Source organism: Lissotriton vulgaris, chromosome 9 (genome assembly GCF_964263255.1).
Source record: "Lissotriton vulgaris chromosome 9, aLisVul1.2, whole genome shotgun sequence".
NCBI lineage: Eukaryota > Metazoa > Chordata > Amphibia > Caudata > Salamandridae > Lissotriton > Lissotriton vulgaris.
This window is the reverse complement of record NC_141697.1, coordinates 235,266,045-235,294,044: the sequence shown is the minus strand read 5'-3', so window position 1 is coordinate 235,294,044 and position 28,000 is coordinate 235,266,045. Positions and strand designations below refer to the sequence as shown.

The window sequence follows — 28,000 nt, the reverse complement described above, 5'->3', positions numbered from 1 at the left end:
GCAGTAAGTAAAGTAGTGTGACTAAAAACAATATCCAGATTCAGTACAACAAGTTTCTCTGAAAAGCCTGTCTAATGGCATTCGTTTGTTTTATCTGGTGAGATGAGGGGAAGATGTAGTTATTCTTGATAGCCCTTAAGGGGTATAGAGTCAGTACAGTCAACCAATAGACCCGAAGTCTCACAGTTAATCAGAAACATCTGCACAGGCCTTCATCAGGACAAGTGAAAGAGCAAAATATGTGATTTAAAATAAGCATATGTTTTAAAAATGTTTAACCCAATGTGTTCCTGCTTATATGTCAAAAAATACATTAATTCCTCACCTGGAGTCTGAATAATCTTCCTTCAAAGATTGGTAGTTGGCTGATGCGCTTGTCATGAGGCAAAAGTATTCCGTATACCCACTAATCTGAAAAATGCAGTAATATGGTAAGCCACGAATAAGATACAATGATGGCAGCCAAAGAAAAGTTGGGCTGCCCTCTTCTCAGCCTTCACATGTGTGAAAGATTTACAGTCACGGGGGCCTTCACTTCGCTTCAGAATTTCACTAAAAATATAACGACAAAAGAGGGGATTGGTTAGTCTCTGATTGCTTCGTGGGGCCAGGCAAATGTGGAGCCAAAAGGCTAGAAACAGCTCATACCTCAGCTACAGATGGCCGATAGATAGAAAACAAAGATACAGCAACATCGCGTCTGCGTGCACACTGTCCAATGGGTAATTGTCCCAACCCCCAATATGGCGGATATGTTCAGCAGTCTAGGTCCACCGCGGTGCAAGGATACTACACAAGCGTCCCAAAACGAATACGAAGGTATGCGTTCAGAATGAAAAAATCATAATCAAGCAAAATCTGGCATAGCGGAAATGGCGCTGATAGCATAATTACAGTCTGTAAAAAAAATGTTATTGTTTATTTTAGGAGTTTTATATAGCGCTAGCCAGACCCGAGGGTATCAGACTGCTTTACAGCAGTTATAGTACAGGAATTTCAAATAGTCAAGTACAAGAATCTCAAATAGTCATGGGTATACATATCGGTTCGGAAATCCCGGCCTGTAGTGTAACATAGAGGCATGGCAGTCCTGAGAGCCTCGCAGAGTGCACGATTGTCTTGGGCAGAACCATTTCAAGAGAGGGGGGAGCGTGGAGGGGCGAAAGGAAGCTGGGAGGAGGTAGATTATGGTGAAAAGTGTCATGGTGCTGCAGAATGCAGGCATAAGCCCTTTAGCGCTGGTTATCAGTTATCAAATGGCAATGGAGACGATACAGCAGTTGTAATGAATGATTACAGAAATATCCATCTCACTTCACAGTTCTTTGAATCAGATGGTGTAAAACTGATACATCCGATGGAGTGAAAAATATACATACACAAGCATTATCTGCAGCACACACCAAAGAGTAGCCAATGGTCATGCAATGCACATCATTTGTAATATAAAATGTGTTAAAATATGCAAATAAAGAGAAACCACTAACAATCGTCTCTGGTCCATGGCAGGCAGAAGTGGGTAATGATGACCCATTCTTTAACAGAGCGACCCCCTTGGAAATTTCTTCAAATTCAATTAAATCCTTATTCACGGTATCCAATAGATGCATCAATGTGCATCTCTCTTGTTGTTCATATGTGTTAGATTTCCACTTCTGGGGTTGTTGCTGACCTTTTCTAAACAAACTACTTGAGTCTGTCTGCTGAGTCGCCTGTTGTGTCACACAAATCAGCATTAGGGTTTAACCGCATCGCTCCTGCAGTGATTTTTGCGCTGTGCGGCTGTTTTCGATTAACCGCGATACATGACAAGCTCAGCTCGTCATCCGCACACGTCACCCGTGGCTGATGACGAGCTGAGCTCGTCATCAGCATCGAAGGGGTTAAGATAAGAAGCAAAGTATGTAAACAAGAAATGTGTTTCTCCGTGAATGACTGTTCACGTGGGAGCGTGTTTGAGAGTGATTAACAGTGACTGGTTTGAGTTAGATTGTATGTGAGTTTGTTTGTCAGTGTGAATGAAAGAAAGTGGGAATACAAGTTTGAGAGAGTATATGAAAAAGCGTAAGTTAGTGCGAGACAGTGAGTAAAGAAGTGTGAGTACGTTATAAGGAGTGAGTGATTGCAGATTGTTAGAGGGTGTGGAATGCCATTAGGTGTGAAGCTATCAATGGTGCAGCAGGTGCAGGTGCAGCAGGCCCTAAGACATTGAGTGGGAAAGTGTGAGTGTGTGTATGTGTTTGTAGGTGAGATTGAGAACCCGTGAGTATGGAAATGTTTGTGTGTGAGTAACTTGAATAGAAGTAACTATAATTGAGATAGTGAGTTATAGTGAGAGAGGGAGAAGAGCGTGATTGCAAGAGTGAGAGAGTGTGAGTGAGTATGAGTGTGTTTGTTTTCATGTTTATGATTGTAAGTCTGCCACTGGCCATGGCATACTCAATCTAATTCTGGGATTTTGGCAGTACCCAGCTAACATGCTGCTGCCATATTAGAGCTAATTCTTACCATAAGAAAGGGATGACATGGCCCCTGTGGAAAGATGCTGGCAGTTGCCTACTGGGGGAAATTATTGGCATGGGGCACCCAAAGCAAAATGCATACCATGAAATTCTGTAAGAATTACTTGACAGAAAGGGGCACCTCTGGATAAATGCTAGTACTGGCATGCGAGAGACAATTATTTGCCTTAGAGATGGCACCCATGGCATATTGGGGGTGGGCTGGGGGAAGCAAAGGATAATAAAATGCTCCCCTGAAACACTGGGACTAATATTTTACATACATGGTATATGGGCAATGCCAGTGGCAATATTTTGGCACTGGAATACTGCATGTAATTGTTGGAATAAGGGGCACCCATGACAAAATGCTTGCATTGGCGCAATTAAGGTAATTCTTAACATAATGGCAATTCTCAAGTCAAATTTAGAAAGAAATGGAGTGAACTCCTGGCAAGTATTATGCCTCTCCACAATTAAAGATCACCAGCCACCACTGAAAGCCGTTCACTCATGAGCAAAGAGCTGACTAAAAGTACACTGTATGTATATTGTGTTTTAGACAATAATTCCTCTACAACAATCAGCTGAAACTTCTGTAGGTGAGACCTGCAAACTGATTGGCATGTTAGCGATGTACATATGCATGGCATATGCATAGCTCTTTTGCTAATTCAGTCATAAAGCCTGTGATTCCACAGTCATGCATATCCTTTTTGATCTATCTTTAAAAGGTTTGTCCTATATATATGCCATAAGCGCAAATCCTTAAGCAAAGGCTAAGAATATTGTTCACTTTGTTCCAAAAGTACATACAAACGGCAGTGTCAATTATATTCAGTCCCTCAACTGTGATTTAAATGTAGTGTTTGTTAAGTGTTTTAAGGACCTAATTTATATGTTGGCAAGAGGGAACCCTGTCACAACAGAGTTCCCTCCCCGGCAACATAGTGGTCATCCTTCCTGATTTAAATATGTGTCGACTTTAAGCTTGGTTACAGCAGTGAGTACTCTGTCCCTGGCCTAGCCAAACTTCTCTGATGGCCTGAAGGAGTAAATGCTGTTGGAAAATTGATTATATGTCCATCCAACCAATTAGGATGTGCAGACATTTGCACTTTTTTGATTGTCTGTCACTGTCCACCCTGCACCAAACTGCAAAAGGCATTGACAGGACCTACAGTGAAGGCGGTCCCTGCCAATGCTTTATAAATGACTGCTGTCTTGGCGGTCATTTATAAATTCGGTGGGTGGCATCTTCGACACAGTGACGTCACCATTGCGGAGAAACAAGCCAACTGCCAAAACCTAAATCGGGCTATAAATTTCAGTTAAGGCACTAGTAAACTGAAGGTATGTTTCCCTTTGGATGTGGTCTTCAGATTTATTCAGAAAGTGTGTACTCATTCACTGGCATTTTGCATCTTAATTGTGTGCTTGGTTGGCATGTAATTTGCCTCTCATACTTCTTTCTGGCAGCTTTGTACACGGAAGAGCCACGCATCATCTCAAGCTAATGGCATTGTGCGCTCCACCGGGACTCCATCCAGCCAAAACAAAGTTGAAGGTGATGTGAACCATCGATGTACAAACTTGGGAGGAATTTTATTTAGGATGGTGTGATCTATGTATGAATTGGAGACTATAGACGCATACGGCACTGTTGCTTTTTAACGAAGGAGAGAATAATTATAATTAAAGCTCTCTATTTTCCGTTTTTACTGATTTTTACAGATAAATACAGACAGAAACCTTTTTATTTTCCTGTCTGTACTTATTTTTAAATGTGGATAAAAACGGATTTTGGGGGGGTGATTCTAAATGCTGTCAGTCATGACTGCAAAGTGAATAGCTATGCAGATTGACAGGCGAGGAGGTTAGAAAAAATAAAGGAATTTTAGAAAAAAGGCATAAACAGCAGCTCATTTTAAAATGTGTATGTTTTCATTTAAGTGCATTGATTTATCATCTGTGGGTTTTCATATCATTGATACCTCACAGGCATTGAAGTATGAGTGCACATTTATTGGTTAAATAAATGTGGAACTATATTAGTTTCAGCTTAATTTTTTTCATAAAACCAGAAATAAATATGGATAAATACAAACAAAATTAGCAAAAAATAAATATGGATAAATACAAAAACCCCATAAAATCTAGAGCCCTAATTCTAATCAATGGCAAGTCTAAGGTTGGTGCTCGCTGCTTTAACTTACAAACATTTAATTTTCCTTGTTGGAATCTTTTTCCAACTATTTGCACCCTACATTTATTGGGTTCCCCCCGTCTTTTGTATTATTCCTAGGATTCTGAATTCCAGCAGTGGACATCCATTTCGCTTTTTTAACTTCCTCTATGTGCATTGTACTTTCTTCTGTATCTAAATGTCTCTTGGATATATCCAGCCACGGCCGGTGGTGGGAGTGCCTGAAGGGCGGTGACGTGGGGAGGGGGAGGGGCAGGGTGGGGGGTACTAATGTATGGATTACGGAGTTTAACAGGTAAGTAAACATATAAATAAATAATACGAATTTTGTTGCACCAAATGTGATGCAGTGCGCGCAACGAAATTCGTTTTATTTATTTATATGTTTACTTACCTGTTAAACTCCGTAATCCATACATTAGTAGCCCCCACCCTGCCCCTCCCTCTCCCCACGTCACCACCCTTCAGGCACTGCCACCACCGGCCGTGGCTGGATATAGACATGGTTCTCTAAACAATTCTGACATCAGAAGTTAAGGAAAAGAAATCTACTAGCTAGAACCATAAGTGAAAAAATTGGAGAAATGTTGGGTCAAGGAGTGAAAGACATAAATGTGAGTTTGACGTGTGATTGTGAAATTTTAAAATAATACCTTTCATCATCATCTACAGCACAACAGATGGTTTACAAGGGGTTTTCATCCCAGGATTGATGTGTGTCATTTTCACATGTTTTAGAGTATTGGTAGTGACCGGTGGTTCTGTCATTTCCATTAGGACCATCTGGACAATGTACTCTTGGGCCAAAAGAAGATGTAAAGGAAACATCAGGTAATACACAATCTTGTTTTTGAATGAGCCACATTGTATAAACCCTATAAACATTTACATTTATTAGAAAAGTAAAAAAACTACATCCTCAGACATTCTGTTTATTTTTATTGTGCAATTATTTGTTTGTTAGTTCATAGTTTGATAAGTTAAAAAAAGGAGAACAAAGCATCCAGGGAGTATTTTATAATGCATGCTTAACAAGTGACCCCTGTCCACCTAATTAGTCTTTACTGGAATCAAATTGTGAATATTGTCAGGAGAGAAATGAGAGGTAATTCACAGCATAAATCAGATGGACTCCATTTGTCTAGTTCTAGTAACAATTGTGGAAATTGGTCACTATGCCAATTGAGAAGTCAATATATGGGTCTTCATATATTCAGACCAGTCATCTATGATTGTGTTAATTTCATTGTACAACTCACTCACTGGCTTGTCCTGGGCAGGGTGGCCTACAACCATGGGCCCACTAAAACGTTAATGCTAAGCAAAATCCTGAAAAGCGTAAATGTTCTTCTTTTGGCTTTGTTAAAACACTGTTCAGATTGCAATACTTTCACTGACTGTCATATCTAATGTGAGTGATATCTGAAGCCCCTCCACTTGATCATTATAGATAATTGTGATGTTTCTAATGATAGAACGCCCACCTTTGTCGATTCTTTACAATAGTTTTAATAGTATATGTAATTATTGAACTTCATTGGTGTTTTGATTGTGATTATCACTTGTAGATGACCCACAATTATGTTGAATGCTATGAGGGTTTATGAATGAATTGTAATTCTTGGATGTCACTATGTATTATGTCAGTGTCAGAAAGTTGCATAATTATTCCAAGGGGTTGCTCAATAAATACGTGCTTGTCCATTACGCCTGAAGAATGCCCTTTATGAAAGGCGCTTTTCACTACACGCAGCCCAGCCGGTTATGGCAGTTCTGCATCTCATATATTTACAGGGCTGCTTATTATGTTAGAGAGGTTGCTCAATTCTGCTCAGTGCCTGCCACAATGCAGAGTTACTGTTTAACTAATATAAGTGGCTTCCAATTGCAATCATACTCTTCTTCCTATTGGCCACCAGTAGGAACTAAGGGGGGATTTAAATTTTGATGGACGGAGTTTACTCGATAAGGATGACGCAGTCCTCATCCACAAAATTTAGAAATGACTGCCAGTCTGGCAGTAATTTCTAAAGTATTCTCAGGAACTGCCATCACATCGGTTCCTGTCAATGTTTTTTTTAAACTTGTCGCATGTTCTATCAACATGACAAAGACATCCATCTAACCTATATTTTTTTCAGAAAGAAAATCCCAAAGCAGGATTTGCTTTTTGAAAATAAAGAAATGATCCCCTTGCCATAGGTGTTACCTCTCATAATGAACGGGGCATTAGAGAGTTTTCACTGCCCGTTAACGCCAGGGTTTTTCTGGTAGTGGTAGGCTGTGGAAACTGACCAGTATGTTTACCCATTTAAATTAGCTGGGCGGACATAAAGGGCGGCCTCTGTCTATCGGGCAGACGAGGGTGGTGTAACCACGGCAAAGACCAATGGACCACCACCATTTAAATTGGGTAGGCAGACGATTATTTTGTTGATAAAATGTAAATCAGGCCCCAAGGCTGCTGTTGCTTTTGGTAGTCACAGGGAAAGGGTGTTTCAGTCCCACTAATTCTATTGAACCCAGAACTCAAGGCAGTCAGACAGAGGCTACTCAAGATAGTGGGATGGGGCCAGGAATCAAATTGCCTTTAAGTGGCTTTCTCTATGTTTATTGCCCCATTATTTTCCGAAGTGTGTAAGCCTACACTTATATCTGCGAAATTAACATAGAAAGAGAGAAAAGACTTGTATCTTTGACGGATCACTGATTAAATATCGACAACAAAAAAAATAGAATGGACAGAATATCGACACCAAAATATCGAAGTTCAGAATATCGACTCCCTATCTAGAAACAGGTAAGTACAAAAATATCGAAGACAAAATATCGTTGTTTAAAATATAGTTTGTAAAAAATATCAAATTTTTTAAATATGTTCAAAGTAATATTAACTTAATTAAATAAAAATAATTTAAACAAACATACTTAAAATTGATTAAAAAATATTAAAATTAATAAATAATATATGTCATCACTAAAAATACTTTTACATCAGTGTTGGATAGTGGGAGGGTAACATTTACTATTCCCACTCCAGTGAGTGCAAAAGCAGGGAAAGCATTGGATAGCATTGGGGTAAAAATTACTACTCCCACTCCAGAGAGTGCAATAGTAGAGAAAGTGTTGGATAGCGGGAGGGTAAAAATTACTATTCCCACTCCAGTGAGTGCAACAGTAGGGAAAGCGTTGGATAGCGGGAGGGTAAAAATTACTATTCCCACCGTAGAGAGTGCAACATTAGGGAAATCATTGGATAGCGGGAGGGTAAAAATTACCATTCCCACTCCAGAGAGTGCAGCAGTAAGGAAAGCGTTGGATAGCTGGAGGGTAACAATTACAATTCCCACTCCAGAGAGTGCAACAGTAGCGAAAGCGTTGGATAGCGTATGGGTGAAAATGACTATTCCCACTCCAGTGAATGCAACAGTAGGGAAAGTAATGTTTTAATATTTAAATAAAATAAATTAATTATCAATACCAATAAAAAATTATTTAAAATTAATTACCAATTACAAAATATGTAATAATTAATTAATTATAAATACCAATAAATATTATTTATGAATAATTACCTATTAATAATTAACAACCAATTAATTTTCAACACCAAAAAGGTACTAAGTAATAAAAAAATTCCCAATTAATAATTTATTAAAAATAACTTAATTATCAATATACATAAATAATTTCAATACTTCTGTAATTGTAATGAAATTACTTCCCACCCTATTCCTCTATAAACCCACAACCTGCTCTGAATAATAAATTAATACAATTAACATAATTATCAATTAATCAATTAATTAAAAAATTGCCAATTAATACAAATTCATTACCAATCAATAATTAATTAACAATAAATTAATTATCAATACAAATAAATAAAAATAAATATTTACTTAATTACAATGAAATTACTTCCCAACCTAATACCCTATAAACCCACAACCAGCTACAGAACTATTACACAAAATTAAATAAAAAATAAGTATTAATTCCTAAAAATTATTATTTAATTTACTATAATTAAAATACTTCCCACCCTATTCCCCTATAAACCCACAACCGGCTACGGAAGTAAAATACACAAAAATGATTTTACATACATTTCTTAACTTAAAAAAGATAATTAAACATACATTACAAACATGTTATACACTTTTAACACATATACTAACATACAAAGCACGTTAAAAAATCGATATTATTTAAAATTCGGTATATTTAATGCCTATATTATGTACTTCGATATTTTGACAGTCGATATTACTTACCTGCATTTCGATATTATTAACCACTATATTATGTCCATTTGATATTATGTCCATTCTATATTTTGGATTCGATATTCTGTCCATTCTATATTTGTTTTCGATATTATGTCTAGTTACCATTAAGCATCATGTAAAGAAAGAGTTTGAGGGTACGGTAGGTATAAAGTGAAAAAAACAGAGATGGACAGAACATTCAAATGGACATTTTGTTTCAGAGTCTCAGACTGCCACCCTGGAGGAATTACAGAAGCATAAAAGTTTCTTAAAATTACTGAAGAAACAAGAGAAGGAACTCAAGGAAATGGAACGGAAGAGCAGCAAATGCAAAGAATTAATTCTGCAGAAATATTCTGCACTATTATTAGAGCTCAGCAGTCAGAAAAACAAGAAGAAAGCTGGTTCCCTAAAGAGCAAGAAAAACAAAAGGTAATGTATATATATAATGGTGTTACACACGTATAATTTGCAGTACAAGTTCCTTTGAGCAGGTTCTAATATGGATGCACTTTGAGTAACAGGCCATTGGAGCCACTCTTGCAAGTAGAGGCATATTTGTAACGAGAAATAGAAAAACTAAACAATTTAACACAGGTTCATTTCATAGAGACAGAAAACCTATTTTTGTATGCTTGATCTCTCGCCCACTCTCTCGCTGACCATCTTGAAATACTTCAATTTACTTTTACTTCAGTTAGTACTTACATTTACTACCTAAAACGTTTTCGGAAAGGAGAATGCAAGCAGAACGTGACTAGGATCCTCGTCTCGTATTTCTGGAGCAGAAGCTGATTTGCATGTACAAATATTTGTGTTAATGCAGGGAGCCATGCCATTACTAAAGTAGTCCAGATCCAATACAAAGAAGGGCTCAAAACCAGGGAACGTATGCTTTTCATGTTGTGACAATGTCATGGTACACAGCTGAGGCAATTAATGCCAGTTACTTTGGAATGGCATCAAATGTGTTTAAAACTATACTTGTTCCAGTGCGACTAAGCATGCCCTCATTGTTAGGACTCCACTTGTATTTATGTGTGTGTGTGAATATCTAGCCTGCATGGACTTTTGGACAAGAGAAATATCTCAGTTTTCTCACAGCATCTGCCACATTTTGATCTCTTGCTTTTTACTGGGATTTAGAAGGTACCGGATCCATCTTGCCGCAGATATTTCTGCAAAGGTGCTAAGATGGTTACTGCTTGGTCTTAGTATGGGACAAGAGACACCCATAAGGTAACTGATATGGGTATTGAGCATGTTGAAGTTACTGAGTCCTCTACAATTTCTGACTGCAGTGTCTAAGGGCATCATTAAGTCCGCCATCCTCACGGTAAAAGGGACCGCCCGCAATAAGGGCGGCGGCCCGTGGGGGAAATTAGGATGCGCCTGTCGTATTTTTAACATTGCGGTCCGCCATCCTAATGGGGCCCTAAGTGTCTTGACTAAACGTGATATGATAAAGCTTGGGACTTTATAAGTAAAGGTTGCATGTCAGAATATTGAAAACAAATCATCCTACAAAGATATTGCAACCAAAATAGTGACTAACGTGATTCCGAGGGTACTAACACAGAAGTACAGTTTGTTGTAGATGGAGGGTTTCAGTAACTTGGTGTTGATGGTACCACGGCACTGAGAAAATTAAGAAAAGATCACCCAGTTAGCTCTATTCAAATGAGTATGTGTGATGGTCCTGACTAGCTGAACAGCCTTGTGTTATCTGACTGTTAGACAGGCTTTGGGAACAGGGAATGTGAGCATAGATATGGGTAAAGCTCATAAAAATATGAACATTTTTCATGTCAAAATTTAGGAAATGAAGGATCTGGGATAGTGTCTTTGTAAGGGAGGTGGGCAATTTGCTGCATTATTGATTGTGGCAAAGAAATCTGAGTATTATTCTGGATTTGGACAGTAAGGAGCAAGTGCCTCGTGCAACTGGTGACGATATTTCTGAGCTGCTTCTATTTCAAGATGTACTTAAGGGTCATCATTATACCTCAAGGTTTTCACCATTGGATAACATTAGGAAAATGTGTTCCGCTCATTGTTAGAACAATTGTTGTGGTCAAAATTAAAATCAATCAATCCTTGAGAGAACCAGTTGTAGAGAGCTTCAGAAATTGTGCGAAACGTAAATCATTGCACCAGCGAAGGCATCAGGGTGAATTAACATAGCATAAAAGAACTTGTGATATGTTGTAGCATGTGTAAATGGAGGGCCTTAGTAGGATTGTAGTGTTTGAGTGTTTCCCTTTGTCACACATAAGTGTGATTATAGTACTCCTATTTTATGTTTGTATGTATGGAGATATAGATGAAGTTATGCATGTATGTATGTAGGTACGTATGTGTTGGACTTGGCCCTTTTGCAGGGTCATCCTCCAAATGTTTGCACTCCCTCCTAATATTGTATTAGTTTTTGTTGGCCTTGGGACTCTTCACACAATGTCACTGCTAATCAGTGCTAAAGTGCTTGTGCTCACATCTTAAAACATGTTAGATTGGCTCATACCCAATTGGCATATTTAATGTACTTGTAAGTCCCTGGTAAAGTGGCCCAAGGCCTGTAAAATAAGAACTAGTGGGCCTGCAGCACTGATTGTGCCTCCCACCTAAGTAACACTTTAACATGTCTCAGGCATGCCCACTCAGCCTGCGTGCTGTTTTAAACTGCCATTTTGATCTGGCACAGTAAACCTTTTGTCAGGTCCAAACCTTCCTTTTTAGGTCGAGCATTCGAGACCTCTTATATATACTTATATATGGTACTTCATGAGCTCTGGAGATCAGCCCTAGGACTTGTCCGCTTCCGCGAAGGGACTTTATCTCTGTTCAACTGCGTCTATTTAATTGTCTTAATAGAAAAGAACCCGTAGAGGTCAGTAAATACCAGAATTGCTTTCTGCTGAGGGACTTTCTTTTTTAAATTTTTCTGGCAACTGCCTCTATTCAACTTTCTTGATAGAAAACGATCAGCAGAGGTCAGCAAAATACCAGAATCACTTTAGCATTCTCTAGATTCCAGTCCATAGAAATTGTATTCCACAAGCACCCGTAGACAATAATATTTTTTTCAAATCTTGCATTTTCAGTGATATGACCACCGAAGGCCCTGATTTTATATTAAAAGCAGAGCTTTGGACTATACCATTTCCAACTTAAAGGCAATATTTCTCTCCATGTGTTCCCATACCTGGTATGTCATACGGTTTGGTGCTTGCTTTCCCTCCATGTTAATGAACAGTAGATATTTCAGCACCCATGCTAATGTGCTGCATAGCTAAATACATATAAAGGCCCAAAGGTGACACCAATTGCATTGCAAATGCGTGTTAAATATATGTAAGTCAACCCTAGGATAGGCCTTGACCAGCCCAGTCGGCAGAGTAAAATGTATTTAAAAAGTAGGACATGTACTTTTAAGCTTCACTTGTCCTGGTAGTGAAAACTCTTAAATGTTTTTTTACTATTGCAAGGCCTACCTCTCCTTTAGGATAACATTGAAGTTGCCTTCTTGTATTTTTAAGGTGTAATTTCCAAATAGGAACAGGTAATCAGTTTATTTTGGTGTCTCTGGAATTAGATTTAATATCTTGACTTATGGTGAAAAGTCAGGTTTTAAATGACAATTTTGAAAAGGCCACTTTTGGGAAGTTGACTTTGCATTTCCTTATCATTTGGTGCTTGCAGTCTGTCTCTTGGTCACCTGACTGGTTGTAGTTGGCAGTTGGGCATTGTGTATTCCTCCTAGACAGCTACAGACCATGGGGAGCTTAGATGTGACTGCATGGGACATCACTGTCAGGCGGGAGGGATGAGCTAGGTCCAGCCCCTCTTACACTTGAATAGGCTGGGTCCTATCTCCACATAAAGGGCTGCATACCCTCTGTAATTAGTCTGGAGCCAAGGCCATGAAGGCAGGGCACCTGTGCACTTCAAAGACATGCCTCTAGAAACTTCTCCCCATTTCAAAGGCACATCTGGGAACAAATACTGGACCTGAGACAACAACTCTACAGTACACTTCTGGTCCTGCGGATACTCTGCCAGAAAGAAGGATTGCCGTTCTGCTGAAAGGACTGTCACTCTGCTGAACTGCTACTCTGAAGGAACTGCTGCACTGCCGTGCTGACCTGCTGCCAGCTACCCTCTTGCCTGGGAGAGAAGGAAAATGTTACCTGTAACTTCACCCATAAACGCAGGACACCAGAGTGACTCCCAGGGCTAGTCTGCTGGCTTCCTGATCTGAGCCTCAAGGACATGAAAGCCTCCCCAATCTCCTGCTTCAGCATCTGGACCAAGCTGCAGTGAGTTTGTGACCTCCAAGTGGTGCCCCTCAGGTCCTCGACACTTGAAGTGGCTCAGGGGGCTGCCTTCAAGCTTTTGGGCACTACGCAATCGTTTGCCCCGAGACCTCACTGCTCGCACAGGTAGTAAATTCATATATAAATGACTACGGGCTTAGAGGCATTGGTTCCAGTTGTTTGATGGAAGACATCATTATTAGGCTTGCACCAGAAACTGATGGTTCTGATTTCACAGTCTCGATAATTTACAAAGGGAGATAGTAAACATGTTTAATTCTTTCCTTTGTGGTAGGAGTGATTGATATGAGCCATAAAGCCATATTTGCAAGCAGAATTTTGGATGGATCTCAACATGGATAGGTATATATAAGACATTGTGTATCAGCAAGAGCCAGGAATCTGCCTTCTGGCTGTTTGACCTATCTTTTTAGGAGGTGTGTGAGCTTGAAGGGAATGAAGAAGATGAAGAGCAGGAGTTTGAATTTCAGTTACAGAAGTCAGTGGTGAGCAAGGAAGAGCAGAGCCAAGAGAGAGAGAGAGAGAGAGAGATAGTCAAAGATTGGTAATGTATTAATCTTTGCATTCGGTCTCTGGCCCAGTAAGATGTTGTTGTAAAAAGGGTAGCAGAGGTTTTACTTTGTGTTTGCTATGCTGTTTGCCAGTGGATGGGCAAATCTTCCAAAATTCTCAATTAATACTAGCTTTCTTAGAAAGGACTATTTGTAGCCAGGTGTGGACGCGTGAGTGACTGTTTTCAACAAGCCCATAGAAAGGTTAGAACATGGCAACCACTTCATATATTCCCAATGGCCTCTTTGAGTTGGCGTGGTAATGGGAGTTGCTAGATTTCAGGAATGCAAGTGTGTTGGAGGCAAATCCCCAATGTTTAATATTGTGTTTGTTAAAAACTTCTCCCATTGGCTAGAAATCTTTGCCATATTCAGTGTCAGCACGATTTTCTACCTTAATAATGCTGAAAAAATATTGTTGGACACATATAATTTCAAAATATTATGATGACAAGAATATCATGAGACATAATACCATGGACAAGAATATCTATATAAAGTATTTTAATAGATTACTAATGTCATAATTGGATAATTTGTTTATTGATTTGTTTATTAAACATGTCAATATTTAAATTTTTGAATGAAGTTTATTTACATCTGATTGTTTAGTTTAATAAAGATATATACATGTATATATATACATATTATTATTTTTTGTTAATTAAAACGGTGCACAGACAAAATATCGACTCCAAAATATCGAATGGACAAAATATTGAGTTAAAAATATCGACAATAATAAAATATCGATAACAAAAATATCGTTGGTCAAAATATCGAATAAAGTAATGATAAAAAAATATTGAGTACAAAAATATCGACTCAAAAAAATTTACAAGACAAAATATCTATAAATAGTCAAAGTAAAAAATGTCGATAATATGTAGAAAAAAGGTTAAAAAAAAACATTTATTTATTAATAGTAATATAAATTGTAGTTAATGTTTAGGAGCGGGATGTTGGGTTAATAGGGGATAAGGGTGGGGAGTAATTTAATAATAATTAATTAATTAATATATGTTTGTAAATATTATTAATTAATAATTAATTGGTAATTAATTAATATTCATTAGTTAATTAATTATTATAATTTTGTACATATTTTTAATTCGTAATTAATTGGTAATTAAATAATATTAATTAGTTAATTACATTAATTAGAGTAATTTATTTATATATATAATTTTTAGTTATTGTTAATTAATTAATTGGGAAAAAATAATATTAATTATTAAATTAAAATAATTACAGCTAATGTGCTAATATATTTACTTTATTGTTATTGTTAATTAATAATTAATTGGTAATTACATAATATTAATTATTTTGGGTAAAGGAGTATTTTTAGGGTTCAGGGTCAGTTTTCAGTTTTTGGGTAAAGGGGTATTTTTAGGGTTCAGGGTCAGTTTTCAGTTTTTGGGTAAAGGGGTATTTTTAGGGTTCAGGGTCAGTTTTCAGTTTTTGGGTAAAGGGGTATTTTTAGGGTTCAGGGTCAGTTTTCAGTTTTTGGGTAAAGGGGTATTTTTAGGGTTCAGGGTCAGTTTTCAGTTTTTGGGTAAAGGGGTATTTTTAGGGTTCAGGGTCAGTTTTCAGTTCTTGGGTAAAGGGGTATTTTTTGGGTTCAGGGTCAGTTTTCAGTTTTTGGGTAAAGGGGTATTTTTAGGGTTCAGGGTCAGTTTTGGGTTTTTGGGTAAAGGGGTATTTTTAGGGTTCAGGGTCAGTTTTCAGTTTTTGGGTAAAGGGGTATTTTTTGGGTTCAGGGTCAGTTTTCCCTACTGTTGCACCCACTGGAGTGGGAATAGTAATTTTAACCCCTACGCTATCCAACGCTTTCCCTACGCTTGCACTCTTTGGAGTGGGAATAGTATTTTTTACACTTCTGGTATCGTACGGTAATATAATAGTATCTTATGTAATTATAGTATGTTACTATATATATATGTTTTAACAAATAAGATTGTAAAAAATTATTTTTATTATTTTCATTTATTATTTAATTATTATAAGTTAATTTAAGTTTTTTTAAGTATATTTTAGTAATTAAATTCGAATATTAATTTAATTTAACACTGTTTTTAATAAAGTCGATATTTTTTACAACTTTATTATTGTAAACGATATTTTGTACTCGATATTTTTGTACTTACCTGTTTGTAGATACAAACTCGATATTTTGACTGTCGATATTTTGTCCGCAATATTTTTGCAAGTCGATATTTTGTCCCTCGATATTATTTCAGTGATCCAATTAAAACATGTTTGTGCTCTTTCTGTTTGATGAATTGTATTAATATTTTGAGGTTTTTTTGGGGTGATTTATGTTTATAGGGAAGTAGGATTTGAAGTTTTTTTCAAATATATTTTTGTTGGTTTTAAAATGTATTCTTTATTATTGGTAGATGAATGTATTACTTTGTACATTAAGGGGGTCATTAGGATGACAGGCGGACTTAGTCCGCCCGCCATCCTATCGGGTAATGGGACCGCCTGCCATACGGGCGGGGGTCCCGTGGGGGGTATTAGAATGCGCCTGCCACAGTGGCTGGTGCATCCTGCATTTTTAACATTGTGGTGGGCGGTGCTCTCAGCACCGCCCGCCACAATGCTAAAAATGCATGTATGCATTTGCATACACCAAGCGGCAGGCACGCATTGGGTTTGCAAATGCAGGAGGGTACCACAGGTACCCCCCATGTGCACCCTTCACCTCGCCTTCACCATGGGTGCCCGCAGGGGGTCCTCAAAGTGAAGACCGCCTGCCTTTCCCTGGGGGCATTGCCCGACACCCTAATGGGCCCCTAAATGTTTAAATATTTTCTATTTAATTCATTCATTTCGTTTGACATGATTTTATAACTATATATATATATATATATATATATATATATATATATATATATATATATATATATATATATATAACTCAATGGTAGGTTGAAAGGTCATGCATAATTTCAGGTATTGTACAATTAGTTATAATTTTTAGCTTATTTAATAATAATAATGTTTCATTATTTTTATGTTGTGAATTTAAATTGTATGTTTTATTTGTCGTATCTATTTATGTACATTTTTTAATTAAATAATGTATTGGTTTTTACATTATTTAAGTAGACAATATATTTTATATATTTGTTTATATATTTAGTTTGTGTTTTTCCTAATATTTCAGATTAGGAACAATAAATGTTACTTTTCTGAAGTACTAAACTTTTTCTATTGTTGGTCAGGTTGGATTGAGAATAGTAAATATTATCCCTTTAAAGTCTAACCCTTCTCTACTGGAATTTTGGTAGGAGTGGGAATAGAATATTTCACCCATCCAATGTCCAGCGTTTTGACTAATGTTGCTCAGTTTGGAGTGAGAATACTTAATTTTACCCCTCCAAAATCTAATACTTTTTCTGCTTTTGCTTAGTTTGAAGCAGGAATTGTTAATCTGACCTTACCAAAGTCCACCACTTTTAGAATCCCAGTAGGAATGGAATGTTGTGATATTTTATGATTACTGATCTTGCAATACTGCATATTTACAATTATTTTTCAGAACAAAATGTTTTCAGTTTGTATATCAATCAGTGTTGTGTTACTGCTTTAATGTATCTATTGATATTGACCAAAAAGTAAAGGACGCACACAACTTAGATAATTAAGAGAAAGGACGGTGTCACTGGAATCAGTTTTGATTCTCCAGGACACTGAAGGTAAATGTGTGTCTTGGCTTAGTGCTTGTGTGTAAATGGTATCAATGAAGGGGGCACACGTTGATCCTTTCTATAATATGAACGTACCCAAGGAATGCTACAGGAGCACTTCCGTAATCCACCACTGTGCAGATTCAGCACAGAATTTATGTCTCTTTTTCAATATTTTTTTATCATTTTGCGGACTATTTACAATGTTTAATAGGAGCACAAGATCACTATAAGAAGGAGTATCCGTAATGAGGACATGATGTTTATTTCTCCATCTCGATTTACCTTCTGCTAGACACTAAACAATCACCACTGTACTCACATCTGGGTTTACTTTTTAACAGTCCATCTGAAGATGATCTTTGCACAGAGGTGTACATGGGAGAGCCAAAGGAAACAGGTGACCCCACAGTCTTGGACCTAAAGGAGAAAATGAAGGTGGAGCTTCTTTCTTTGGGAGAGGAACAACATGAAGGTATACTGAAAAAGCGGGAACAGCATGTTATAGAGGTAAGGATTACAACTATGTTTATTGCTATTTCAGTAGTTAGACACAAATTGGGTCTTCAGAAAATCAAATATCTTAGAAATGTGTCCTTGCTCAAAAGCTTTTTCTCTGTTCTGTAAGTCCTGCCATGCTAATCGCAGTCTCACATGCATTACGGCGTAGGGTGTGTGTGTGTGTATTCCCTATTAAAACTCAGTGGGAATTTCATTATGTTTCCACTTTAAAAACTCACTGAAATATTACCACACACCCCCACCAATTAACTGTTCATGATTTTGTTAATTACACCATAGATACCATCTTAAATGATATCATCAATGGCAGCACTGGTGACATCACATAATACTACAACCAAACCCAGCAAATAGAGACATAAGCAAAGAAATTATATGGAGATGAAAAGTTGTGATTCTACTGAGCAGATGACCTGCTGGAGAATTCTTGAATATTTAAGCCTGCAGTACCACAGAGATTTCAAAGAGAGGAAGGGCTGGGCTGTGGGAGTTCCACTCACAAGTAGCCGGTATCTTCACTAATATCACATCCCAAACTCAGTACTCGGAGTACTTTCCTTCATTGGACTCTCAATGGCTATGTGACCTCAAATGTAAATAGTTCAGCCTTGATGGCGGAATGCACCCTCTAGGACAGCTGGTATCTTCAGAGTGATACAAAAAATCCTTCCGTCACTACTTCACAATACTACTTTTCCAATCATCTCAGATGTAAGACAGTCTTTCTGTTTGTTGACTATATGAGAGCACATGTACATCTTTAACATTGTTAGTAGCAGTGACTTTGTTTTCAAAGGTCATATGTAAAAAAGGTTTTAGCAGTCAGAATTGGAGAATCAGGCTGCTTGTGAAGGCTAAATAAACTTTTGATAAGTCCTAACTCTATTTTGCGAGTCAGTAGCCTATTACCCACTTGCAAAATAGGGTTTGCAAGTTGGTATTAGGAAGGAGCGTGTCAAGGGCGTCCGTTGCTAATAGCAAGTCGCAAGTGGATGCATGAATGTTTTGCGAATGGAAAGCTGTCACAAAACATTTGCAGTTTACCGCCTACTTCAAGTAGGTTGTAAGTCATTCTCAAACAGGAAGGAGTTTCCAGAGGACCCTTTCCTGATTGTGAATGGTTGAGAAAACGTTTTTTAAGAGCAGGCTGTTGTCCTACAGACCACTGCCTACTCTTAAAAAAAATGAAACAAACGTTTAATTTTTCTTTTTGAAATGCATCCCATTTTACTTTAAGGAAAACGGGCTGCTTTGAATTTTTTTTAACTTTAATTAAAAGCAAACAAGTGATTTTGGTCATTCCCAATAGGTCACAATTTGCGACTTGCCTCATGAATATTGATGAGGGAGGTCCATTTGCAACATACTGAGAATCACAAGCAGTGTCAAACACACTTTTGTACATCGCATTTTGCAACTTTGAAATTGTGAGTCGCAAAAAGCAAAAATTAGGAACTCGCAAAATGTAGCTATCGTACATGGGGCCACTAGTCCCAAATGAATGTGACACTGTCAGTGACCCCTGTTTCCAGTTTACCAGTCGCCACAGTTCATTGATGGTACCCAAGCCTGAGCACCCCACCAGCCATTCGTGATCCTGGAATCTGCAAGGACTCATGATTCGGAGACTGCATGTTGTATCTCAGAGAGACATTTCATCCTACTTGTATTGCCGGCATAGGATTGTCCATCAGTACACAAAGCATCAGGCATCATTTTTAAAAGAGTGGCAAAATTGCAGAGAATCATGGACTTGTATTCCTCTGATCCCAAGTAGGAGGACTTGCATTTACCAATTGGATCTGGTAGTGGATTTCAAGAGCCTGTACATGTTTCTATGAGTTCAGCATCATTTACTATGCAGGGTGATAGATCGATTACCTCCAGTTCTGGTTTGAGCAAATTGAACACCATTTCAATCTGCTTTACATCAATGGGCACTTTCCAGTACTTAATGCACCACACCGTGATTTCTTATTCAATGGACTGCACGTGGATTCTGTCCTTCACTAAAGATTTTAGATGGCACTCCAAATTGCTGGCACTCCAAACTGGCGGAAGCCACATCTCCACTTAGGTATAACTTCACTCCTGCTCTACTACCTGTCTAACAGGTTGATCTTAGGATGGTTTGGTGTCAAACTCCTCCTCTTCTGTCACGTACTTCTCCCACTTAGTAATTACCTTGATTGGTTCTTCAGTAGGTTCTTCAATAGTCTTCAATGTTATTTTTGTATTGGTTTGTTTAAACATGACCCGAAGATATTGGAGCGCTTTACATGAGTGTCAGTTACACGGACACATTCATTCATGTTTTTTTAGGCATGGGACATTAAGTGATTTACCAAGAATCACAGGATGTTGAGCCCTCTGTGGGTTCTTTTGTGGGCTCTTGTGTTTCTTCTTTTTACCTTCAACCTCCCGTAAACCTCTCTGTCCAGTAAGGAAGGGGTCAAGTTTGCCACCTGGAGGCATTATCTGCTGCTGATTAATACAATCTTCAGTGCAGGACTGCCAGGACTAGTATATGCTTGAAGGTGCCATGATATAGGTCTCTTGGTCTGACTTCATAATCAGTTCAAATCCATGCCATACACAGTGTCATACACAGCACTGAAGATCAATGCCTCCAGACAGATAACTTGGGACCAGATACCTCTAGTTATATGCCACACACTTCTTTCTTGGAGTCTTGTTTGGAACCACCAGCAAACATTGTGCATGCACGGGAAATACAAGATGTTGTGAAACCAATTAAACAAAATGAATATTCCTCTGTGGATCACCAGCAGTTAAAAAGACAGTGATCACAATTCTTGTCTTAAACTTTTTGGTTTGGTAGTGACACAAAATCTGAACAGTAACAAAGATCAAACTAGCATTCCATTTCTCTTTCGCATGTATGCTCTGGATGGATATGATGATGGATCCAGATTACACCTACCTTCAACACTAACCTTTACTGTAGAGATGGTCTAGGGAGGATGTGGCTCCATAGAATCTTTGCTTTGGTGGCTTAGGTCCTGTCTAGCTCACTAATTGGGCAGTGATTGTGCCACTAAGATTCCTGTCCCAATTTCCTTGTGACGATCCATCCCAGGGCTGGGACCCAGTGCTTAATTTGAGCTAGTGGTTTCCAGTGCTCTGCACTAGCATTTAATTGTCAACACCAGCACTTATTGTAGTCTGCCACATTGGGGCACTGCTTGTCTAAATTACGGATGAGCACAAAAACAGTTGTTTATTAACTGAATATACATTACAAAATAGTAATACCTGCTGTCCAAGCCATTCTTACGGCTTTGGGGGATTGCAGTACTCCCAAGTGTCACACTTGTAGGAGTGTAATGGTTAGTAGTTGTGTTGATACTGCCACTGGGTTTGCTGTCATAGAAAATGGGTAATGCAACCTGCAGTGGCCTCCTGACAAGCGACCTGGCACCTATTGTTTTTAAAATTAAGCACTGCTGGTACCTTTTTCAGGATTCACACTCATTCTTATGGTTTACTTCATTATTCATATAAATCATTACTGCCTGGGCCATTGATATTCATTATTGCTGAGACAATTCATGTTCATAACTGCCTAGGGCCATTGATAACCATTAATGCAGGGGCCATTGATGTTTATTACTGTCTAGTACCATGGTGGTGCTTTACTGTATGAGGCCGTTCAGGTTAATTCTGGCCATGGTCTATTGATGAACATTACTATATGGACGATTTGGGCTTACTCTTGCGTGTGGCGATTGAGATACATTCATCTCAGGGGCCAATGAGGCTTGTTAATTCCTGTGGCTATTGGAGTTTTGTTAATTCCACAGGCCATTGTGACTGAGGTATATGTGCATGCTTGATGCATGACTGTGTTCAAGGTCTTGTATGACTGCTTTTCCAGGAGCAGCCCATGCAGGTAAGAGCGCTGGGGCGGGGGTGGGGGGGGGGGGGGGGAGTCAACAGATGACAACGAGGGAAAATAAAATAAAAAAAGAAGAAAAACACTTACCTTGCACTCACCGCATTACCTTATTGGTGATGCAGTGAGCGCAAGGTAAGTGGTTTTCTTTTTTTAATTTTTATTTTCCTTCATTGTCGTCTGTCGACTCCCTCGCCGCACCACCCCACCGCTCTTACCTGCACTGGCCTCTCCTGTAGCTATTCTGTGAACTTGAGTGTTTGCTTCTATGTTGGTCTGTATGTGAATGGAGTCAGTGAGTATATTATTTTCTCTGTTTAAGTGCATGATTTAATTGAAGGTGGGCGAGTAATTTTACGTCTATGTGCATGCACTGTACACAATTCAAACCGATTTGATCTGTCAATGCATTTGTGGTTGTTCACCCTCAATGTAAAGACATGTACAACGTATGCTTTAGTTGGAAGTCTACAAACTCTTGTTACCGCATAAAAAATATTCACATACAGCAAAAACTGAGAAAAAAGATACAATTTATGAAACATGTGATTACCTGTTGTCATAATTGTCGGATTTAAATGTTTTCTTTGTTTTCATATCCCCTGTACCACTGTCAGAACATTTCCACTGGAGTTAGCGCAGAAAATTCTTAAGAGCATTGTGGCGTTTTACCCAACTCATAAATAATTCTGAGCAGTATATATTTATATATTCTTTTTAATGAGACTTGCTTGTTGGTAAACAAAAGAATTTCGCATTCACAGCCCCACTCTGCTCTCTTTATTTTTTGGTCTGGAACATCAAACCATTTCCACTGATGGGAAAGCTTCCTTTGCCCATCGCAAAATCTTAAAAAGGTACTTTAATGCCACACAGGCTGCTGACTTCAGGTGGCAAGGGGCATACGCATATAGATCAGATTCAGGCTTTGTCAAGATGACTTTATGTGTTGACTCAAAGAGTTGGTGCAATGAACTACACCCATTCGTATCTCAGACAACATGTATACGGTGTGGCTCCTAAAATAAAAGTCATGTTTCTTTTTTGTTTGAGCAGCAAATAACTAAATTAACAGAGCTGGCTCAGGAGAAGCAGGCGTTGGAGCTGAAAACCCTTAAAGAGATGGCGGAAAGGTGACAATGTTTATTTATTAGCTGTTTACAGTTCTGCGTGTGATGTACAAATCCCGCTTGCAGGTACAAACCAGAAATTCACAAAATGACAGATGTTGCTACATCATAAGGGTTTTTTTAATGAATAACAACACTTGTATGCATTGGAATTTTCTCTGACTTGTAAGAGGGCTTTTGCGACCTTTCAGGAATGCAATTCGGAGGGAGCATGTAAGAGGTATCCTCTAATCCTATTTAGAAATTGGAACGGAATGTATCAATGGTTTGAGATCATAGTTGTGGTTGTAAACCATCTCCTCAGTTACCGAGACCAGGGGACGTAATTAATTTGCAAAGGGGAAGTTGTCCCAGGAGGATTACTGGAGGACAGAAAGTACATTTACAACTTATAAGTGTGACAGAGATAATAGATTTTGAGACCTCTCCTCAATTTAGTAGGCTGATTGCAATGAGCAGAAGAAATGTAGCCATTATATTGTGTATGCCGTGACCCACTCCTAAAACTATTGTACCTCCAAGGCGGGTGCTCCTCTCGACCTGCTGCAGGTCACTGGGTGGATACATGTCAGTGGTGGCTGTGGAGCCCAAACACAGGGAACTATAGATTATTGCCTTTGAGGTTTGTGTATAAAAATGACCAAAAAGGTGACATTGCACACTGGCTGACAAGACTGTGCCAGTATTCCCCAATGCACGGTGGGAGGGGGACATTTCTGGATGTTGTATTATTCCCGGAAGAGTACTGGCAGAACTTCCAGGTGCTAACCATGGGCAGCTTACAGAAATTATGCATTTGATTGGTAACAAAAGCGAGGCTGCAGAAGTACCATTATTATGACTCTCCTACCCGTTGCCATGGTAAGCCCCTCCCGCCACCCATGGAAACTAACCTCTGGCTCAACCTTATCTGAGTAATTGGCTGTGCCAGAAACTACGGTGTTAGCGCAGGCTCATCATGCCTGCGACATAGGGCATGGCCACACACACGCTTAAGGGTGTGCATTTGAAGTACTAACTGCGTGCAGTAGAATTTTAACTGGACAAGTAGCAGCTCGTCCTCTTTAGGGAGCAATTTTCCATGCTTGGCTAAAATTACAGAATTTACAAGTACAGGAGTTAGAGTAAATCTAACTTTGTCGGTTTAGTTCATAGAATTTTTAAAAATCTTTTGTGATTCAGATGACTATTCTATGTGAATCTACTTTAAACAATATAAAAAGAAACTCATATTTAGCTTTTTAAAATATTTTATATTTATTTATTTAAGGTATTTAAAAAAGTGTGTGGTTACCGAAGGCGTCATGCCATTAATAAGAAGGACCATAGGGACTTATTAAAAAGACTGTTAAATCATAAATAGACATATTTTAATAGCTTTCTAAAGTGCAATAAATTAGTCTGAGCTCTCATATGTAGCAGCAGAGTATTCCACAGTAAAGTAGCCTAGTAGGCAAAGGATCATAATTTAAAAATATGGCAAGCTATGGAAATGTAGAGCTTATCATCTTGATAGTTGGAAAAAGTAAAAGCGAGACGTAAACCTGTGAAGTAAAATAGGCTTTGATATATCTTTCCTCAGTGACACTAAACAGATGAAAAAGAAGCTGGATTTAAAGAGACAAGAACGGATCGAAACTGTGAGCAAGAACACAATGGAGAAGGCATCTCAAGACAGGTATATATATATTCCCTACTGGGGGTTGCCATTAGGTAGTTATAGTTAGGTCTGCTTTTCCATAGATAGAGCTTTTATTTGGTTTTCTAATAACTTTGTCTCGTTTGATGAATCTTGATGAAACTTTCCAAAAAAAAGTTCATCTACCTCAGCTCCTTTCACAACGTTTTGATGGTGATTCGTACAGCAGGGGCCAAGAAAAAGGGGAAAGGTCCCAAAACTCAGAAACCCCATGCATTTTCCTAGTCTTCATTAGCCAAGGCTGCAGCAAAAACTGCTGAACGAAATGACACCAATTTGGCAGAAAGCTAGATCTTGGTCCGCGGATAGAGCTTTTTGTGAATTAGTGTAAATCTGTTCAGTCATTTTAAAGATATTAAGGGTATAAATGTATTGTATATTTTGCCAGTTGAGCTTCCGAGAGCGTGAAATCAAAAACGGTGACCTGTGATTAGTGGAGAGGCCAATTATTCCCGTGAGCCTTCATACTCTCACAGAAGCAAGAGGCTCCAGTGAGTCTCGAAAGAGCGACCGCTCTGATTGGCTTGCTGTTGTAATGTTAGACATGCCGCCTCTTTACTGTGAAAAATTAGAGGTGTTGTGGAAATGAAGTAAAAAAGCTACATAAAGAGGCAGCAGAAAAGCATATTGTCCCCCTTGATTTAGAGAGGAATTGTCTAATGTGTAGGTACTGTGAACAAAAATAAATGCAGATTGTTTCTCACTCATTTTTATGATCTCTCTGGATCGTGAATAGTGAGAAAGGAGTGAATGAGTTCTCAATACTCTCTATTAGTAGGACTTCATATTGTGTTCCTTGTTTTTAAGAGTAAATTTGGAATAGATAAGGAAGGTTAGATCTTTTGCTTAAAAAAAGTTAAGATTGTGCGATACTCTCAGGGCATTGTTAAAAGGAGGAAGGAGTAGGTGATATTTGAACACACTCTGTTATGTACACTTGCTACTGTATGAAGAAATCTTACTGGATGAAACGAGAGCCCGGCTCTCTCCACACCCTACTAATCACAACTATCATTACAGAGAGAGGTCTCAGCAGAAAGGCTATTCCCTCCACAAACCCTACTATGCACACCCATCATCTGAGAGAGAGGTCTAAAATGAAAGGGCAGTCCCTCCCCACACCCTACTATGCACACCCGTCATCTGAGGCAGCGGTCTGAAAGGAGAGCCCAGTCTGACCCCACCCCATACTATGCACACCTATCATTACAGACACAGGTCTAAGCAGAGACCTTAGTCCTCCCACACACCCTACGATGCACACCCGTCATCTGAGAGGGAGCTCTGAAAGGAGTGGGCCGTCCCTCCCCAAACCCTACTACGCACACCAATCATTACAGAGAGAGGTTTCAGCAGAGAGTCCAGTCCCTCCATGCACCCTACTACTCACATCCATCATCTGAGAGAGCGGTCTGAAAGGAGCAGGAAGTTCCTCATCAAATTCTACTATCCACACCTATCAATACAGAGTGCGGATTCAGCAGAGCGGCCAGTCCTTCCACACACCCTACAACGCACACCTGTCATCTGAGTGAGAGCTCTAAAAGGAGAGGGCAATCCCTCCCCACACCGTGCTATGCACACCTATTATTACAGAGAGAGGTCTCATCAGAGAAATGAGTCCCTCCCCACACCCTACTTGCACACCTGTCATCTGAGAGAGAGATCTGAAAGGACAGGTCCGTCTCTCTCCACACCCTACTATGCACACCCATCATTGTTTGAGTAATGACACCTCGAAAAAAGATTGCTGGTGTCATGTCTTGATATCAAAGTTACAATACCTGAACAAATAAACAATGTCTATTTAATATTTATCTGTTTAGTACTCACACACATTTTACATAGATTTAGCAAACTGTGAACCATATCCTGTTTTGTTACAATACATAAAACACATCCTTTTACTAAAATAATGTCAGAACACAACAACTATAAAGCCATCATACCATATATACTCACAAAAAGAATTAATTTACTTTAAAAAAAACTAAAATTAATTGAAAAAGCAAACGGTTAAAGTAACGTTAATGTTAGGTGTAATGAAAATATCTGTTTTCATTAAATAAAAACACTAACAAATCACTGAAAAAACAAAGGTTAAAGTAACCTTATAATTAGGTGAATTTGTCAGTGCGAACATTAACATTTTAAAATAAAAAGAAACAACAGGAATTCACTAGATATAGTTAGCAGCGCTACCTATAACTTGCACGTTGCCATGCATTGCTTATGGCCTCACATATGTCATCACGCATAACATGTTCTATGACATCTTTTATGACATCACTGATTACATCTCAAATGACATCAAAGTAGATGTTGGTTCAGGGAAATGCCTTTTTGTGACTTGGTGTAAATTCTTTCAGTTGTTGCGGAGAAATGGAAATAAATTTCCAGTTGTATATCCAGGAAAGCGGAGGATCCGCTACCCCTTCCGATCTCGTGCTGAGATCTGATTGAGTGACATCACTTCAAACCAGCAAGTGTTGGCAGCCATTTTGTGACTTGGTTGAACCAAGTCACAGAAAAAAAGAAAAGGAGGCAGGCTAGAAACACCCTGAACACCTAGGCCTCTTGAGGGAAGGGAAAAACATTTTATTTTGTTACATTTTTGTCAGGAGTCGCAATGGATTCGCAAATGCCGCTGAAAATCAAAAGCCACCACCTCCCTGGGGCTTATTTATTAAATAATGGTGGATCTCTTGGACCAACCCAGCCCTGGCAACTGCCACCCCCCTGGGTTTTTAAATGTAAAGAATACAGGGGCTGCGTAAACCATCCCCGCAGCCCCGGGGCCCACCACCTCCCTTGGGCTTTAATTTAAAGAAAATGCAGGGGGGACACGGTGCCCTCATGCAGCCCTGGGGACTACCACCTCTTCTGGGCAAAATCAAGAAAGGAGGGGGGCTACGCAGCCCCCTTTCGAAGCTATGCATGGCCCTGGAGACCACCACCCCCCAGGGCCGGCTCTTGCAATATCCTGGGGTTCCCAACCCCAGGACATAGCTGTTTGCAAAGGCCTGGCAGGAGCTTTACTGGTCATGCCAGGTCATAGGACACTGAGCTCCATTTTGAGCAATCAAAAGCATTTTTCTCAAAGCAGAGCACAATTACTCTGATAACAGGGAGCTGCATGTTAGCAGCTCCCTCTCTATCAAAGCAATGCAAA

The 28,000-nt window shown here is 38.8% G+C and overlaps 1 protein-coding gene across 1 annotated transcript in view; it reads left to right on the top strand.

Moving 5' to 3' along the window:
• Positions 1–28,000, top strand: part of PLCB2 (phospholipase C beta 2) — a 492,254-nt gene that overhangs the window by 443,386 nt on the left and 20,868 nt on the right. Inside the window, exons 23-28 of the mRNA XM_086937381.1 lie at positions 3,981–4,068; positions 5,485–5,538; positions 9,200–9,410; positions 17,906–18,071; positions 23,056–23,132; positions 24,712–24,807. Coding sequence (XP_086793507.1) covers positions 3,981–4,068; positions 5,485–5,538; positions 9,200–9,410; positions 17,906–18,071; positions 23,056–23,132; positions 24,712–24,807 — 692 coding nt within the window. The remainder of the gene's footprint in view (positions 1–3,980; positions 4,069–5,484; positions 5,539–9,199; positions 9,411–17,905; positions 18,072–23,055; positions 23,133–24,711; positions 24,808–28,000) is intronic.